General features: G+C 45.8%; 2 protein-coding genes across 4 annotated transcripts in view; one reads left to right on the top strand and one right to left on the bottom strand.

Annotated features, from left to right (window-relative positions):
• The window catches only part of lrig1 (leucine-rich repeats and immunoglobulin-like domains 1), a 36,557-nt gene extending 21,223 nt beyond the window's left edge, over positions 1–15,334 (top strand). Inside the window, 14 exon segments of the mRNA XM_038696068.1 lie at positions 84–227; positions 799–942; positions 2,596–2,739; positions 4,855–4,935; positions 6,790–6,861; positions 7,353–7,424; positions 7,639–7,802; positions 8,218–8,571; positions 9,493–9,540; positions 9,543–9,773; positions 11,081–11,515; positions 12,289–12,423; positions 12,659–12,931; positions 13,468–15,334. Coding sequence (XP_038551996.1) covers positions 84–227; positions 799–942; positions 2,596–2,739; positions 4,855–4,935; positions 6,790–6,861; positions 7,353–7,424; positions 7,639–7,802; positions 8,218–8,571; positions 9,493–9,540; positions 9,543–9,773; positions 11,081–11,515; positions 12,289–12,423; positions 12,659–12,931; positions 13,468–13,670 — 2,500 coding nt within the window. The 3' untranslated portion in view covers positions 13,671–15,334.
• Positions 15,335–17,703: 2,369 nt separating this feature from the next.
• slc25a26 (solute carrier family 25 member 26) overlaps positions 17,704–18,623 on the bottom strand; it is a 62,066-nt gene continuing 61,146 nt past the window's right edge. For all 3 annotated transcript variants that reach the window (XM_038697162.1, XM_038697161.1, XM_038697160.1), the window contains one exon: positions 17,704–18,622. In XM_038697162.1, coding sequence (XP_038553090.1) covers positions 18,526–18,622 — 97 coding nt within the window. In that variant the 3' untranslated portion in view covers positions 17,704–18,525. The remainder of the gene's footprint in view (position 18,623) is intronic.

Below are 18,623 nucleotides of genomic sequence, written 5' to 3'. Positions count from 1 at the left end.
AATTATGATTAACTTCCTCACTGATTTCACAAATGATCAGTTGCCACTTTTCTTTTTTTTTCGTTTGTTCGTCCATCCTGCAGTGAGCTGAACAGGAACCGTATTCGTCAGGTGGAGGGTCTGACCTTCCAGGGTTTGTCCAGCCTGGAGGTACTAAAACTGCAAAGAAACAGCATCAGCAAACTGACTGACGGGGCCTTCTGGGACCTGGCCAAGATGAAAGTCCTGTATGTAAAAAGAATAAAACAGTATCAATACATAAACATAGTATTACATTTATTCCGAGTATTATACATAGTGTGAACGATTTCTTCTTTTGCACTAAACACTCCACATCACATCAGAATCCTAAAACAAAAAATATGTAAACTAATATCTGAGACTTACCATCTGATTTATGGAGTGTGGGTGCAGCACATAGCTTGGAGCAAGCACTACCTGATAGGCTAATCCTATCCTCCCCCCAGTTACTATTACAGGAATAGTCACTGACCGCAAATTATAAGAATAAGATCTCTATGTACATACTGGAAGTTGCTCACTATTGCAGAAATCACACGTTTTCCTGCTGGCCCTGCAATTTTTGCATATTATTTCAATTACATGCAAAATAACACAGTAATGGTCACAAATTGCTTTGCATTTTTTTTTAGAAATGCTGCTGCAAATTTGGTTATTTCAGGGCATAACAATTATCACCAAACTCAAATGTTGCCCGTAAACCAACCATTGACCACTGTGTCAAGATCCTTAAATTCCTACTTCTTGGTAATACCTATTTTGCTCATTTCTTCGCAGTCACCTGGACTACAACAGCCTGACAGAGGTGAACAGTGGCTCCCTGTACGGCCTGACCTCCCTTCAGCAGTTATTCCTCGGTAACAACTCGATAGCCCGCATCAACCCTGACGGATGGAAGTTCTGCCAGAAGCTGAGAGAACTGTGAGTACTAGCATTTAAATTAGCCTGAACACTCACAGACAGTGGTTCCCACACCTGGGATGATAACTTCAGTGGGAGAGTTAGAGATGACAAAAAACACAAGTTCAAGATGTATATTTAAAACAAAAAATAACTGCTGAGTGAAATTTTGCCTGTCTCTGGCAACACTCCACACCCCCCTCCATATCATCCATATACCTTTCCCAGTGACATTGTGCTTTAACACTATATACGCAGCGCTATTCTCAGAATAAGCCTGTTTATCCCATAATTAGAGCTGGGCTCAGCAGCACTGAAGCCCTTCTACAAGAGTTTTTGTAGTCAGTTCTGAAGCGCGGGGGGTTGGCAGACCAGTTTGTAATCCTCTACCGGTTGTGTTGTGGTAATTACACTGAAGGATCACCTTCACAGCCTTTGTCTAGCCAATGAGGAGTTATCTGTGAGTCTTTCCTGTTCTGTTGACATGACTATCGTATTGCTGCTGTAAAGTGCTTTACTCAGGTGAGGCGTTGCTAACTGCGAGGTGGCCTGGGGTATATCTGTGGCGCCTATGTTTGTTTATGTGTCACAGTCAGAAGGGATAAAGCTGTAGATGGCATTCGTGTTAGTTTGCTCTGTCTATCTCAGTGCCGGTTCCTGTGCGCACGTCTGTGAATGACACATTGTTCCCAGCGCCATCCCCTTGAATCCTCCCGGCGCTGTACCAGTTAACGGTTACATGATTTTTCTTATCTAGAGTTATGATGACCCCTGTGACTGATAGAAGAGAGTGATTTGTCTTTGTGAGGAGCCTGTTATTGCATTCCCAATGGGCCAGGCTAAGCTGGTCATCAGTGGGAATTTCTGCACACATGACTGGTCAAGCAAACCTGAGGCCTGGCCGCAGAGACAGACAGCGGGGGGGCCACAGAGAGGGCAATAAAAGGCACAATACTGCCTTTGACCATCATTCATTTGATCACAGTCATTTATTTTGTCAATTTGTCAAAAAAAGATTTGTCAAACGTTATTATTTGCAAACTGTGAAAAACATTCAAGTCATTTAAATAAGTTTTGACTTTATTTAGTTAATCAACATATATCAAAAATGTCCTCCAGTCAGCTGTTCTTTATTTACACGTTCCCAAATCAAGTGAAACTACTTGGAAATCCATGTACTGTTAACATCCCACTTGAATTTCCTCCACCCTTGTAAGAAAAAAAGAGACTTGACGGCTAGATATGAAAATAAGTAACATTTTGAGGGCTGCAGCACAAATGAGTGACAGTACATTCCCCCGGGGTTTACCACATGCTCAAGTGGGCTTATAAATGGAGGTTGTAGACATGTAAAGCTGCAACCAAGAGTTTCTTTTCTTCCCTGTCAGGTTTGGACTTTGGTTGAGCTCTAAGCTCTGCTAAGTCCATTCTCTGTTCACATTGTGGTGAAGTAAAAGGCACAATGGAAAAACACATGACAGGGTTGCAAATAGACATCAGCCATGAAATTTAAGTATAATGATGTCGCGAGCTGCCTCAGCATGCTGCCAACCTGTCATCTCCTTCCAGACCTCACACAGAACGTTTCTCCTTCTTTTTTCCCCTTGCTCTCTTGCTCTCCGTCTCCGTGTCTGCCTCTCTTCTGTCTGTCTTGCACTCCGTTTCTCTCTCCAGGAATCTGTCGTACAACAACTTGACTCGCCTGGATGAAGGCAGCCTGGCTGTGCTGGGGGATCTCCACGCTCTCCGTCTGGGCCACAACTCCATCAACCACATCACCGAGGGAGCCTTCAGAGGCCTCAAGGCCGTACGCATCCTGTAAGTACCCACCCGCCAACCCCTCCCCAACGGTTTTGCCACTGCTGACAATAAGGCTAAGATGTGCCACTTGGGAGCAGTGAAAGCTGAGATGTTTGTTATTGGTATGCCTCTGTGATATTTGATATTTAAGCTTACAAAGTCGCCTCATTTGACTTCAGGAAGCTTTGCTTTTCAATACAGGTTAGATCTCATTTACATTCATGTCTGTTAATGAGGTTTCAGTTTTATTTTTACGAGGTGTTCATGCAACACTGTCGTGTCGTAGTTTCTGTGGCAACTGCTTTTTCTGTTCTCAGTTTGTTTTTTTTGTTTTGTCTTGAACACTGGTTCCCAAAAACTTCTCAGCTCACGTCCCTTGAGATCCTTCCCCGTTTTAGAAGCCATGAATAAAGACAAAGGCTTCTTTTTCCACCAATGATCCACCTTTTGCACAAAAAGCCGAAACAGGCCTAAAGAAAGAAAAGGAGGGAATGAAAGGGAGAAAGTCGGCGGATAAATCCAGGAGAAAGACTTGGGGGTCTTGGTTCCCAACCAAGGTCCTCTTGGCTATGCCTCCTCCCGATGAGAGAGCCAGAGGGGAGAGTTGTGCCAGAGCTCGCTAGACAAGCTCTCTTACAGCTGGGTAACGAGCCAAGGCACATAAGCCCTCTCTCTGCTGGCACACTGGGTGCTAGATAACTAGCTACAGAGGGAAACATATGGTGGGATAGGGAGCTGAGCTTGTGACATATCTCATGTTTCTGATGCCTTCCTTTCTTGTCTTTTAATTGCTCACTTTGTTTTTCTGGCTTTAAAGCACACTTCCCCTCCCTTTATCCCAAGTTTATTCTGTTATCCCCCAATACACACACTATCTCGGTCGTGATTTTGCGTGATCTTTTCTCTCCTACTCTTGCACCACGCTCTGTGTTTTTGAAGCAGGCCTAATCTAATCACTGGAGGGGAGGACAGACATAGGCTGGGCCCTGAAAAGGAGCTGGGGGAGCTTTAATTGGGCCTGTGCTGCTGGTCGTGCTGGCATGGGGCTGGAGCCTGCGTCGGGGTGTGAAAGCTCCAAACAAGCCCGCCTGCCCTCTAATTCGGCCACGGGGGTTGTCTGCTCATCGGGGGCCCCCCTTCTCCGTGCCCGCGCCTCCCTGCTCTGCAGCCCCCACCACTGGCCTTGCTTTAACAAGGCAGTGGCCATTCACATCCAGCCAGCCAGAAAGAATAGGAAATTGGCAGCCCCTGTTCAGTCCAACTAAGACAACGGCCAATGGAGGCTGAAAAGAAGAAGAGGGGGAACAGAGATGCTTGGAAAGCAAAGGGAGGAGGAGCAGAGGATGCTGTTGTGGAGGGTGTGGCTGACCATCAAACTCAAAGGCCTTTCTCAAGTTTGAAAGAAAGTCTTTTAATGGTTCAGAGGAGTCCTCTGACTCCTTTGTTTTTCTTACCATGCGGAGGGGTGGAGTGGTGGCTCCTCTGCAGCTATGACTTCACCTACTGGGGTGGTTCTTTAGACCTTGCGAAGGGGAAATGAAGCGCATTCAACAAGTGTTTGGAAACCCCCAAACGCTTTAAAAGAAGCTCTTTTTTCTGTTCTCTTTTCTTTCTTGTCATTGAATACACTTTGTCTTTGCCTGGCCATGGCTGAGCTCGGCTCCTAACCTCATTACAGTAAGACTCCTGGCTTTGGTTTTGGCTGTGCCATACCTGCCGCCATCGGACAAACAAACCCAACTGCTTGGCCTCTCCCAAAGCATTGTGTTCCCGCCAATCCCTCCATGCTGTCATGAATTATACATGTGTTTCCCTGTGCTGGTTTTGCCTCGACACACCAACGTACGTGCACTCATACTCGCATGCACACTCCTTCTCCACCCCTCTTAAGGAAAGAATGCGCTTGGTTGGCAGAGCAGAGCGGCGGAGGGGCTCTTAAGGCCAGGTGCAGAGGGGGGAGGATGATGTAGGAAGGGAGGGGAGTGTGGGCGAAGGGGTAACCCATGACTTCCAGACCAGCCTCTGCCAGGGCCGTGAAACACTTCAGTGCTGGCAGACCCTGTCCCCGTTCTCCTCCTTTCCCCCTCTCTCCTTCCATCTTTCTTATCCCCCTCTTTCCCTCATTCTCCACAGGGAGCTGGACCATAACGACATCTCGGGGACAATAGAGGACACCAACGGGGCCTTCTCTGGGTTGGACAGCCTGAACAAGCTGTGAGTATCTTCCCTTCCACCCTCCCCGTTTCCACCGCTATCAACCCCTCCTTTTCACTCCTCTCTGCTGTTCTTCAAAAACAGACAATCCAAAATTGCATCCAAAAGTTTCCCCTCCAAATCCCGACTCACCCTTAACTGCCAGCTCACTTTAGCTGGTCCGATTTAAGGCCACTGAGTTTGCGATATCGGTCCCCTTAGGACCCCACACTTTACTTAGTAGGGAAGTGTTTGTACTGAGCGATGACTCTCTTCCCTTTTTATTATTGTTCATGAAACATCGAAGGTAATTTTTTTTACTCCTGTCATCCTGTGGAAGCTCAGACCAGTTTCTCCCCACTTCAGTCTGGCTTTCATCTTATGATTTCATTGTTTCAGTGTAGCTTTATGGCCAAACTGGGGCTCCCCTTGCTGCTAATGGTTCAAGAAGGAGATACAGTGAATCATTTTTTATCTGTTTTTCATGATTACTCATCGATGTTTCCATCAAGGCAGCTAGTAAAAAGTTAAATGTCAAAAGTTGGCGAGTTGAGAAATTAAAGCGGACGTGGAGTTTCTGGCACTGAGCGGCAATCATCAACCTGTAGTATGAAAAGACGATGTCCAGCCAAGATGGTTCCCAGTGTGAGCGCCGCTGAAAGAGAAAGAACGGGAGAAAGAAAGGGCTTTTCTTCAAGCTGGCAGGGGTTCACTCCCCAATAGGCTTATTTCTGTTTCTCCTCCATGCCTCCGCTCCTCTCGTCCCCTCTTTCCCAGTCCCTGTTGTTAGGAACTGAGAGAGGGTGAAATTGAGGGCTGTATTCAGTCATCAACATCAAACGCCCCACACGCCCCGCCCTCTGACCCTGCCCCTTTTTTTGTCACTCCGTTGGCGGAAGCGGCCCGCTGCATCCAAAACGCTGGCAAAGCTAGTCATGGGAAAGAAGAGATGTAGAAAAGAGAAAGATTGGGTGAGACATCAAAGTGTCCACCACACACACACACACACACACACACACACACACACACACACACACTCCCCTAAAGCAGCTTGTGAAGGCCGCCACATTGGGTTGGATTTTATCCAGTTTTTTTTTTTTTTTTTTTTTTTTTTTGATAGCCCAGTCTAATTCCTATAAAATACAAGTTGCAAAAAATGACAAAGTGGCTGTTTTATGGTGCTTGTGACGAGACAGCCGTTCGTTTGTATGTACATGTGGATGAGTTCAAACACTGGGGTCTTCATTGTGAACCAGCCAGCCGTGTCTCCTCTTCCTGTGAAGTGAAGGTTACAACAGGAGAGGGACGAGGGAGGGTGCTGGGTTAGGGGGTGGTGGGGTGGCCGCGGGGAGAGGGTGGAAGAAGGGATTAGAACCCTAAATCAGAGGGAACAGCGGCTCACTTCTTGGCTCAAACCAGGCTTGACAGGCACAGACATACACTCACATGGTTGCCCGTGTGTCCTTACAAGCTCTGCAGGGGGAAAAAAATCACCACACACACACAGCCCCGAACGGTCATTGCTATTAAATTCTAATAAAGATAAAAGTGGTCTTTGAAGAGCAGCGCAGAGCCCAGGTGCCCCCTCCCCCTCCACACACACACACACACACACACACACACACACACACACACACACACACACACACACACCCTCCAACCCCATCCAATCTCCCTCACCCTTCCTCCTGGCTAATCTCCACACAGTTCAGATTTCCAATACCTCAATCCCCTCACTCTTATCAGATTCAGCCTTTGCTAATTGTACCCCCCCCCCTCCCTCTCTTTTCAACCCCCTCCCACCCCCTCTTCTCACCCCCTTCCTCTGCTTCTCTCTCTTCATCTATGGACACCCTTCATGTTTGGAAACGGCAGGACTCTGTTTGGAAACAAGATCAAGTCGGTGGCCAAGAAAGCCTTCTCTGGCCTTGAGACCCTGGAACACCTGTAAGTATCCCACAATGCTTGGCTCCTGCTCCTCCCAACTAGAGAGGGAGAGAGTGTGTGGGGAGAAGAAGGTTGGGTGGTAGTGGGGGGTATTGCCAAAAGTAGCTGGCAGAGAGCAGGCTGCAAGCAATTTAATAGCGTCTTTGTAAAAGGAGAAGACAGAGGCTTTTGCGTGCGCCCAGCTGCTTCTCTCTCGTTAGCCTAGTACAATCTCAACTTTGGCCTTTTTTTCCTGCCTCTGCGCAGGAACAAAGTTATTGAGCATATGGTGAGTTCTGCAGAAGAAATGGAATTCCTATAAGCTCTTTCACAGGCCTTTTTCAAATGAGGGCAGGGAGGGACGGAAAAGCTGGCGTGTATCTTAAGACATACATATATTTCTACCTTGGTTAGACGTCAGTTTCTTGCTAATGAAAGCGTGTCTGTGTGTGTGTGTGTGTGTGGCTGCAGTGTGTATACAGCTTATGAGACAATGTGTAATGTCCCTACAGGAACTTGGGAGATAATGCTATTCGTTCCATCCAACCCGATGCCTTCAGTAAAATGAAGAACCTCAAAACCCTGTGAGTTATGTTGATGCATTCACACAAATACACCTAAATGTATGCGCACAAATCCACACATGCGGAAACAGCCAGCAGCAGACACACCCATACACGGCTCAAATCTCTCAGTGCTTTTGGCATCCGCACACTCTCTCACAAACAGATATTCAGTTACAGATGCAATAGATGTGATATATAACACATGTACTCACCTCTCTCCTCTCCTCCACAGTGTCATTCAGAGCGACAGCTTCCTGTGCGACTGCCAGCTCCACTGGCTGCCCGAGTGGTTGGTGACACGTGGTTTGCAGGTCGGGGTCAACGCCACCTGTGCCCACCCGGAGAGCCTTAAGGGCACCAGCATCTTCCAGGCTCCATCCAGCAGCTTTGTGTGTGGTGAGTTATGTGTGTGCTTAGTCTGTGTTTATGTGAGCGGGTGTGTTGAGCAAGAGCCACAATGACAGCTTGGCACTTTTCTGTTATGTGTGTAGCCGCACATATTTGTGTGTGTGGCGTTTTAGTTTAGCTCTGCATTTGCAGTCAGACATGCAAATGTTCTTCTGTGTATTTTACTGGCCTCCATTTATGCATAGTAAGTAGACACCTACTGAGAGACATTTGTGATGTTGGCATCAACCACACGTGATTTATGCTTCCTTCTTAAACTCACTTTGTCTTTTCTTTTTATCTCTTCCCTAACTAATAACTGTCCTCACTCCGGGCTCCATTTCTTCTTTTTCACGTACTTTTGCCTTTTCTCACTTTCTTTCTTCCGTCCACTTCTGCCTTTCCATCGCACTCCCACCTTCAGACGACCTTCCAAAGCCCCAAATCACAGTGCAGCCAGAAACTACAGTGACGGTCCTCGGCAGCGACGTTCGTCTCACCTGTACTGCCGCGAGCAGCAGCTCCTCCCCCATGACCTTTGCATGGCGAAAGGACCAGGAGCCACTTCGCCACGCAGAGACGGAGAACTACGCCCACGTGCGCGCTCACCACCAAGGCACAACGACTGATGCGCCGGGTGCAGTCGGAGGCGTGATGGAGTACACCACTATCCTGCACCTGCGGCACGTCACCTTCGCCCACGAGGGCCGTTACCAATGTATCATCACCAACCACTTTGGCTCCACCTACTCCAGCAAAGCCCGCCTCATTGTCAATGGTAGGTTGCTTAATTTTTTTTTTTTTTTAAAGGTTAAAGAACTTTTGGGTCTGAAATGGATGCTCAGTAAAGGAATTTATATTAAGATGGACTATATTATTGTTAAGGAAGAGGAGCGTTGAGTCATTCTTATATATATATAGTATGATGGCAATTAAAATGTGAAAATAGAAGAATATTAGAGATCCAGCGGCAAGAAAAAATAGGCTGGAAAAAAAACAACACTCCCATATCTCTGTTGATATTTATGTGATTACATCATTTCCACCAAATATAATGCCTGTTTATGTTAGACTTAACTGAGTGTCAATTGTCCCATTAGGCAGAGCAGCGATTGAGATTAGTGGCCATGCTGAGTTCTTCTCTTTCACTCGAATAAAGTTCCTCTCTGGCTCGGCCTCCATCTCTACCGGGATGGCATTCGGAACAAATTGATTTAGCTGCATGTCAGCGCTAACAGCGGCCATCTCCTCTGCACTCTGTCACTCTGCTTTTCTGCAAATAAAAAGTATTTATCTAGAGTTTGGTTCCCTGCCCGAGTCTGCATCAGTTCTCTAGCTGCTTCTTTAATTTGTGGTGTAATGGCAGAATTATTTTTGCCCATTGTCTTGGCGCATCAGTTACCAGTTGAGGTTTGAGCAGTGGACCTGTGCCCGGAAGTTCCCCGGTTCGAATGTCAGCACCAGCTGTGAAAAGTGTGGGTAAAAAAACTGAATGCTCTGTAACCCAACTGCTGTCAAGGTTATTAACCCAAAACTGCTCCAGCAGGGTTTGTAATCATCTCGCACATGTGGAAGTGTAGAGCTGTATCACTAGGAATGGGGAATTGCTTAAATAATAAGTGGACAGTCAACTTGATTTGAATGTATAAGGGTTAAAGAAATCGATACTGTTTGTAAACGGTGTCTCTTCTGTCCACAGTTCTCCCGTCCTTCTTGAAGACCCCCCGGGACAGCACCATCAGGACGGCCATACGGCACGGCTGGAGTGCGCGGCAGAGGGCCACCCAGTACCGCAGATCGCCTGGCAGAAGGACGGCGGCACGGACTTCCCTGCTGCTCGGGAGCGCCGGATGCACGTCATGCCCGACGACGACGTGTTCTTTATCATGGACGTGAAGCCGGAGGACATGGGTGTGTACAGCTGCACAGCCAAAAACACAGCGGGCACCGTATCGGCCAACGCCACCCTCACCGTGCTGGGTAAGTAGTTGTTGTAGTGTACTTGAGCTAATATTGGCCCGTTTTCGACTGGTGTTGAGTGTCCATCATTTTCCTTGTAAATACCTCACTGCTCAGTTGGGAATTGGTCAGTCTGAGGGTGCAGAATGAGAGGCTTTATATTCTTCTTTTTCTCTGCAGCTGTGGCCTTGGTGCAGGTCAAGGGCCAAAGGTCACAGTTGAGGGTCAAAGGGGGGATGGTGGGGGAAGTGAGGAGGGCTCACAGAGGGGTGTTTGTTAGGCATTCCCACCCCCCTTCTCCTCTCTTGGTGGGAGGGACAGTCATGGCTGCTTCACTGCAGGCCTCAGTGCTCTCAGTTTATTGGCTGTTTTACACTGTTAAATCAAACAAAACTGAGCTGCTCTCTTATAACCATCTCAGGACATAGATCATCTTTGTCCTTTGTCTCTGAACTGAGCAAAGCAGTCCCTTGTTGAACACAGCTTAAAAAAAAAAAGAAAAGGTATCCTTGCTAACACATAATAGTTACAAGCCTTAAATGTCCCCTAAAGAGCTCAGCAGCAATGGTTTCTATGGTCAGAGGCGGTGTTTTAGTGACACATTTGCATGTTGCGCGACTTGTGAGAGACTTGTTAGACTTCTAATCCACTCGACAATGTAAAATATTGAAGCAAGCGACCATGCCTCTGGACTGAATCTGTGATGTTTGGGTTTTGGGGTGGGGTGGGGGGGTGGGATGGGGGGCTGGCTGCAGTTGAGGGGCCCCTGTCTGGAAAAGAGTGGCAGGGGAGAAAAGTGGGAGCCAAAGAAGAACTGGAATGGAGGAGTCGGCGTGTGGGGGAAGGTACAGAATTGGGATTTAGAGAAAAAGAAAGAGAGGGCAGGGTACTAGAGAGCGGGGGGATTGATGGAGAGGGAGAAATTATTGATAGAAGAGAGAGGGGAGACTGAAGTGGGTTAAGTGAGATCTCTTAATCTGTGTATGTCCCAGTGTGAGGGGAAGTGCTCGGTCTGAGAGGAGAGGCCTACTGTTAACACTCGCATTCAGTTCAGCACGATGTGAAGCTGCTGTGAAACCTCGCTCTGAGGAGGATTCTGCCCCAACAGGAATCTTGTCTGAGTGAGAATTAAAATGCATGAATTTGTCAGCATTACAGATGTAACCCCAGATGTATAAATATGATCGTGGATATCAAACTCAGTCTGTCCAGCTGACTCACCAGTCTGTAATCAATACTGTGAACAAGCTGAGCTGAGGCAGAAGCCTAAAACTTTGAAGCCATACACGAATTATCAGCTCTGACCTCAGGAGTCCTCTCCTCCACAGAAACACCCCACCTGGCCCAGGACCTGGAGGACCGCAGCGTGGTGGTCGGGGACACGGTGGCCCTGCAGTGTAAGGCCCTGGGCAGCCCGCCGCCTCGCATCACCTGGCTGCGCAACGACCAGCCGCTGCGCCCCTCTGACAGACACCACTTCACCCCGGGGAACCAGCTGCTGGTCATCGGCTCCGCCTCGCTGGAGGACGCCGGCCGCTACACCTGCCTCATGTCTAACACCCTGGGTACCGAGCGTGCTCACAGCCAGCTGGTGGTGACCGGGCGGCGCAGCCCCTGCACACCGCAGGTGGGGCCGAGCACGGTGACTATAGGGATCATAGTCATCGCCGTGGTGACGAGTATCGTGGTGACGTCGCTGGTGTGGGTGTGCATCATCTACCAGACCAGGAAGAAGAGCGAGGAGTGCAGTGTCACCAACACAGGTGATCTTGGATCTGTTATATGTCATTATCATGGAATTCTTTTTTTAAGGCAATCGCTACCAAAAAAGTAATCTGCCTAAAAAACTGATATGGCTGTAAACTTTTTTTGTAATCAATTAATCTGTTCATGATTTGCAGATGAATTATTTAGTCTATGGGGAAAAAAATGACAATGAGCCCAAGGTGACTCAACAATCTTTTTCTCTTCTGTTATTTAATTTAAAATAATAAAAACACAAAAGGAACGAATCTTAGCAAATAAAGCTGATATTTTCCATTTTTATCTTTATTCAACATCTGAAACAAAGAATTTATCAGCAGAGCAGGGCTGCAACTTTTATTACTAAATCTATTAATCTGTTGTTGGTTTTTCTTGATTTACATATTAATGGTTTACTTATAAAATGTCAGAAAATAGTAGGAAAAAAAAATCCAATTTGACATATTCACATGAGTTGTTTTGTCCAGCTAACAATCCAAAACGCCACAACATTCAGTTAAATATCAGAAGACTCTGGAAACCAACAAATATTCATGTTTTAGAAGCTACAACCAGAGAACATTTGGCATGTTTTCTTAAAAAATGACTTTAGAAACTTTGAAAACTGCACATTTGAGATGGTGGAACCCGTGATTTTAGTTTTTGCTTTAAAAATGACTTGAACGATTAATAGATTATCAAAATAGTAATTAATGAAGCATAAGTTTTTGCTCTAGTGTCACAGTATCCACAGCCCTGGTTGTAATGTCTTGTGTCCTTTCGTCTCTCCCAGATGAGACGATAGTTCCTCCAGACGTTCCCAGCTACCTCTCCTCCCAGGGCACTCTGTCCGAACGGCAGGATGTGTGCATCCGCATGGAGGCCGGTGGCGGACCTCAGCCCAACGGACACGTCGTGGACACAGCAGGTACCCGACTGCTCCGCCTCTGCTCGGACTTCCAAATATTTGTTTGCCCAGCAGTTTCTCCCACTTTCCCATGAGTTAAGTTTGTGTGTTGCACAACAATGAAAGGAAGCGCCGCTGTCTGTGGAGGCCTGCTCGGCATCAGAAATAATTACAGCACAAACCCTAACCAGTTGTTGACATGCAGTTGTTGATTTTCTGTCTCCAAATCATCTATTTCCCCTCTCCCCACCTGCAGGTTTCGACAGCGCAGTAGTGTGTACGGATTGTATGGAGAATGGCAGCAGCTACTCCAAAGATCCTGACTACCTGGGACACGGATTTGGACCCACTGGAGGCATGGAGTACCAGCAACACGTCGCTCCCCCGCCCTACTCTCACTGTTATCCAGGGGAGCAGCACTCGACCCCGCTGTGCAACGGAACACCCAACGGGATGCGAAAGGACATTCAGGGATCCACGCTTCCAAAAAACCACGACACGTTACAACTGAACCTCCATGATAGAAAAGGTAAGGGGATTAGAGTGCAGTTTAAATGTACTTTGAATGTTTTGAAAGAAAGTTTGTAGCCTTCATTATGACTGCTAACAAATGCTAACAGCCTTATCCTTTAGACAAAAGCACTTTTCCTTTTTAAAGCCCCAAACTGTCCCAGTTTTTCGAGGAATAAAATCAGGTGATACCATGAGAAACGATCAGCAGTTTAGGAACCCCTGTCGAGGCAAATTCCTTTGAATGTAGTTGTTGATGGATTGGTTCCTACCAGCATTTGACAGTGTATCATATTTGCACGCCCAGAGCCCCTCAGGATATCTCTCTGAAAACACTGTAAAGACGCACTGACTTCTCCCTGCTGTTGCACGTCTGGGCCTGTTCCGAGATCCAGCTTCTTTTGGGAGGAGTGATACCGGTGGTATTGGCCTCCAAATACCAATTCTCACCTCCGCATGTCAACGCAGCCCTGTGCATACATTCCACCGCCTCTGTATCCTAAAGCTGAATGCATATTTGTCATTGACTTAAACTTCCCTCCTTTTGTTCGCCAGCAAGCAGAGCGGGTCAAGCACCGGCGCTCTCTCCATCACAGGAGGACTCCTTCCACAAGCCGGTGAAGCTGGACGCCGTGACGAGCCATGGAGGCCTCGACAGTGACTGTGAGCCTGAGTTAAGGCAGACTCTGCTCTCTAACGGACACACCCTCAGAGCCTCTCAGAATGAGAGCGCCCCCCTAAGGAGAGCCAGCGACTAGCAGGCGCTCCATCCAGCCCAAAATGTTGGACTCGCAGTAGCTGAGTGGGCTAAACATGTTTGTTTTTTTTTGTTTTCTTTTGCACTGGGAAAGTAACTGCTACCTCATATCGAGGCGATTGATCCTGAGCCTCCTGGATCTGGACTGAAAGGGAGCACCAGGAAGGGGGAAAAGGCAGGGGGCATCCGGAGTTTGAAGGTGGAGCTTGTGTGGGTGGCGTCCCATCTGAGCGTATCAGCTGTACATAGTTAAAAACCTTTCTTTGGGAGGTGACCAATAAAAGTTCTAGCTCCAAAAAAATGTGACTTGCATTTGAAGCATGTAAATGTAGGGAATCTTGTACAGTATGTGTATGTGCAAGTGGGGAGAAAAAAAGAGGAATATACCTTTTGGACATTTGACTGTACATAAGAGTTTTCTTATATTATATATTATATAACTTTTACAAAAGAGTATTTGAATTTATGTGCATGACAAAGAAAGGAGTGATGGTATTTTTATTTTTCTTCAACAAAAAAAAAAACAAAAAACAGCCCTTTTCAGCTTTTACCAACATTCAGCTGCGGTGCCTTATTGCATGATCAAAGAAAACTCAACTTGTAATAGCATATACCCAGAAACTTTTTGTGAGAGATACTGGTACACTCTTTATAGCAAACAAAACAAACACTTGATTGCACTTGAATGTTTTTTTTTTCTCTGCCAACCATGGCCTTACAGAAACACAACTCACGTTCATTGTAATTGTATGAAGGAAGAGCTTTGATGTCAATTATTTTTGGTACGTCAGATGTTTTCAAGCTGGGATATTTGTGGGGGCACTCAGTTAAAGCACTTTTTTTATATTCACTTCATAAACAAGCAAGATTGTGTACCTGCCAGTAGGAATGCGGGGAAAACCTCCTGTGTGAGGAGACATTCCACTTGTTCCGACGCGGTAAAGTCGACAGTACGTGCTGTACCATTAAGGCTCTTCCACCTGTTTCACAATACTACAAGTTACTGCGAAGCTGCTCTGATCCAGTTTGGGAGAAAATATTCTTCTGTACTCCAAGAAAATTACTTTTGGCTCAAGTTTGCAACCAGATGTGGTCAAATGTAGGCTAACAGCTGTTTTGTAAGCTAGTTGTGTGTTCTTGGTCACATTCATAATGTGGAATGCTTAATTATACCTTTCTCATGCTATGAATTCAAGAAAGACGGAGAATCAGGGAGAATGATGTCGTGTCATCATGTTACTGCTGTAATGTGCCTCAACATCCACCGTTGTGCATTTAAACGGCCAGTATTCTGCCTCTGTCACATCACCACAGTGTAACAAGGACATTTGTACATCATCACTACAGTTAGAATAAGGTTGTTGTTTTTTTTTTAGAGGTAACTCAAAAGGTGCAGGTTCATGCTGTGAACAGCGGGGGCGGGGGGGCTTGTGAAATTTGCTCTAACCAAACATGGAGGTTTAATGCAGTCAACCGTCGTGATCCCCTGATACACTGGCTCAGAAATCAGTCAAAGTATTTTCATAGTCTAATGTATGCATGCGTTTCGCCAGCGTGCCCTCGTCTGAGCTGTGTTCTGGTACCAGTGGCCTTATCAAGGTAAACTGGAGGACACGCTCCTCTGGTTACACCTGATAGCACCTATCAGAGATGATTTTTTTTTTACTAGCAAGACCAATCAGAGATCTCTGGAAAACCCAATCCCAGTGCAGCTGGTAAAAGGGACAAGAGGGAGCGAGGCGCAGTTTGTGTTTCGGAGTAATTTATTGAAACAAACCGTTGTACCCATGTCAAAGCTGAAACAGTGAAGTGTCTAACGTGGCATTGAAGTGTCTAATAAAATCCCATTTTGCTATTATTGCACGTGTTTCGCTTGTTTTGTCGCCTGCGTGAACAATGAAGGGACGTTTCAGTGAAAACACAATCGCAAACAGCTGAGTTAGCGTTTAGCGCCGCTCTCACGTCACAGTGGTTGTGGAGAAGCCATCAATTCAAATGGAGCATGCAGAAAGACATGAGATCCAGAGACCTTGATCTTCAAAGCGGTGAAGTAGCTTATGCCTGGACCACAAACACACACACACACACACACACACACACACACACACACGCACACACACACAAAGCTAATCTTCCAACCAGGAATGTGCCCTGGCTCCCTGAAGCTCCAAAGACAGCAGGCATATTTTTTCCTTCTGCGGGCTGTTTAAAATATTTTCTATTGAGTCTGAGCTGACTGGGGGTCAGTGGCTGACCAGAATGTGCATTCCAGATGGGTGTTTGTCACCGAGTGATTGACATGCCTCCAGCCGTGGCCTCCACCAATCACACGCCGACCATTGTTGTCCAACAGCCTAGTGACAAGCAGCATGACAAACACTCCCACCTGTGGGACCATCAGTCTCCCTTCGGCCCCCCCGACAGGATTTATCAAGACTTCACTTTTACCTCCACAGTGACTGCAAAGGACAACACTGAGCCAATTCACTCAATACAAGGGGAAGCTACAGCTACAGCTAACTGCTCTTACATATGTGGTTGAAATCATCCTTCTTCAAACCGACGTAGGGGAGTGATTTGTTACTCTTGTAATGAGTTATCTTGGATAACTCTGTGCTCTTATTTTGGAAACGTGGAAACCATCCGTTAGTACTGCAATGAATCCCTAATAAATCATCTAATAAAGTACATAATGCATTCATTTAATTCCAGCCTTTGCTACACCACAGACTTACACAATTTGTAGAGTAGCCAATAGAACAAACAATGGTAAGTATTAACACAGGAAAACAATTAAGCCATGTCCAAACCTGTAACCTAATAAAATGTAACTGAAACTAACCTATGACTGTGTTTTTAATTTAAGTCATCATAAGCTTAGCTGTGAACTGTAACATAATGCGAACACAAACAGATAGTAAGTGGTGCACTGCTACACAAGCAAAGGTAAATTATAAAAATACTTACATGAGTGCTATGTATAAAATAACATGGTGCAATGTGTATGGTCACCTGTAAGGGACAAGTGGTGAGCAAACCCACTGTCACAATTATTAATCAGCTTTTTTCCCCTCACAGAATCAATTCCTGTGTAAGGCCAGTTGCAATTACATCTGTACCTCATGCTGTATCGTCTTAACTACTGATATTTATTAAATGGTAAGTTTAGACAAAACAAAAACATATTTTTTCCCTTGATCTTGACATGCAGCAACTAGGCAAATAAATCAAAACCATCTGCATACCACTTGTAAGTCGGAAAAATAGCTTTTTTTTGTGATTTAGGTGAACGGACCCTTAAGCTGATGATACACGGAGCAACTTTTAGAGCAATCATGCAGGGCAACGTTGCCATCAATGATAATGAGTAAAGATTACTACCGTAATCCCCTTCCCCCACCATTCCGCCACCCGCCCCGCCCCTATCTGTTCAAAACATAGCCAGATTTGCCCAGCAACATTGCTCAAAAAGTTGCCCCGTGTTATCATCAGCTTTAGGTTTGTGCACGGCTTTTATTTTGCCTATTCCAAGTAAACAAATACGAAGTAATCTAGCCAGTTTAATTTATACTATTTGTTCTGTGATAAAAGTACATTTAATTTATTGTATTATAATCTATAATACAATCTCCCTCTTTAATTTCTTAAAGGATTGTTTGTACAGTTCAGGAAATACGCTTTCTTGTCGAGATTTAGATGTAGATATTAGATTTAGATATATATATATATATATATATATATATATATATATATATATATATCACTCGGCAGTGAAAAGTCAACTGTGATAACAATCTGTATCTCATCAACATTTGCTATAAGTATCCTCATTGGACAGAGGAATGAACAAATGTTCTCTCAAAACTACAGCTAATTATTTAACACCGTATGCTCCACCGGTGCGATTAATAAAAGGCTGTTTTTTTATCAAACTAACTTTGGACAAGCCTGCACTTTCACACATTTGAGATGAATGAATAACTCCTTCCAGACTCTTTTTGACAAGAGCTCCAAACACAAATGAAGTCAACTTATGTAAATCACCCATTTAATTAATTTCACTTCATGTAGGACGAATGGGGAGGTTTTGTAAAAGATTAGCAACACTAAATATCCTTTTCCAGTCCCCTAATAAAAACATTTCACAATAAACACATAGATAGATAAAAACCCAAACTAAAGCAAAAACTAATGCAAGACTCCTGAGACTCCCAATAAAACTAAAGCCTTGTGAATTTAACAAAGTGTTCTATTGTTGTAGGCATCTTAAGTATAAAATGAAAGCTCTTGCAGGTGGATGAGCTCAGTTGTGCTCCAGCAGGAATGTAACAATAGTGAGATATTACTGCGGCTCTCCCAGGTGGGTCTTTATCACAGGTGGCCTGGCTTAGCAGAGAGAAAAAATATATTGATAAAACACTGAAAATGATCATAAAACTATGTAGAGGAACCTGTATGGGGAGCCTAAGGATTCACCAAACACTCAAAGCATAAAAAGAAACGGTCTTTAATACCATAAGTCTGTCACACACACATTAAACAGTAAAGATGCTGCATTGCTAGTCCTGTGTGAGGCTTAATTTCACCAAACCGCTGGTGCTGTTACAGTGTGAGCTCAGGCTGCTCAACTCAACTACCGCAGGGCACTGATGAGCAGGAATGCAGCACACTGGGTAATGCGATCAGCCCCGCGGATGACTCTTCCTCCAAGCACCAGGTGGATCTTGCTTCTTGAGGAGGGGGCCAGCAGTGTGGAGGTGCATGGAGGGCCACCGGGGGAACGAGGGTGCTCCTTCTCCCCCTCCCGCTGCTCCTCCAACAGGTCAGGGCTCAGGACAGTCACTGAGGACGTGCTGCTATAGCAACGTGCGGCGGATCTTCTCGTAGGCTCCCAGAAAGATGAAACCGCCCACACTGATGAAAGTCACCCTCGGTACGCTGCCCGCAAACAGAC

This window comes from Micropterus salmoides, unplaced genomic scaffold (genome assembly GCF_014851395.1).
Source record: "Micropterus salmoides isolate LMB-PRFRI ecotype aquatic unplaced genomic scaffold, ASM1485139v1 Ms_hic_scaffold_4, whole genome shotgun sequence".
NCBI classification, from domain to species: Eukaryota; Metazoa; Chordata; class Actinopteri; order Centrarchiformes; family Centrarchidae; genus Micropterus; species Micropterus salmoides.
This window is presented reverse-complemented; position numbering and strand designations above follow the sequence as displayed.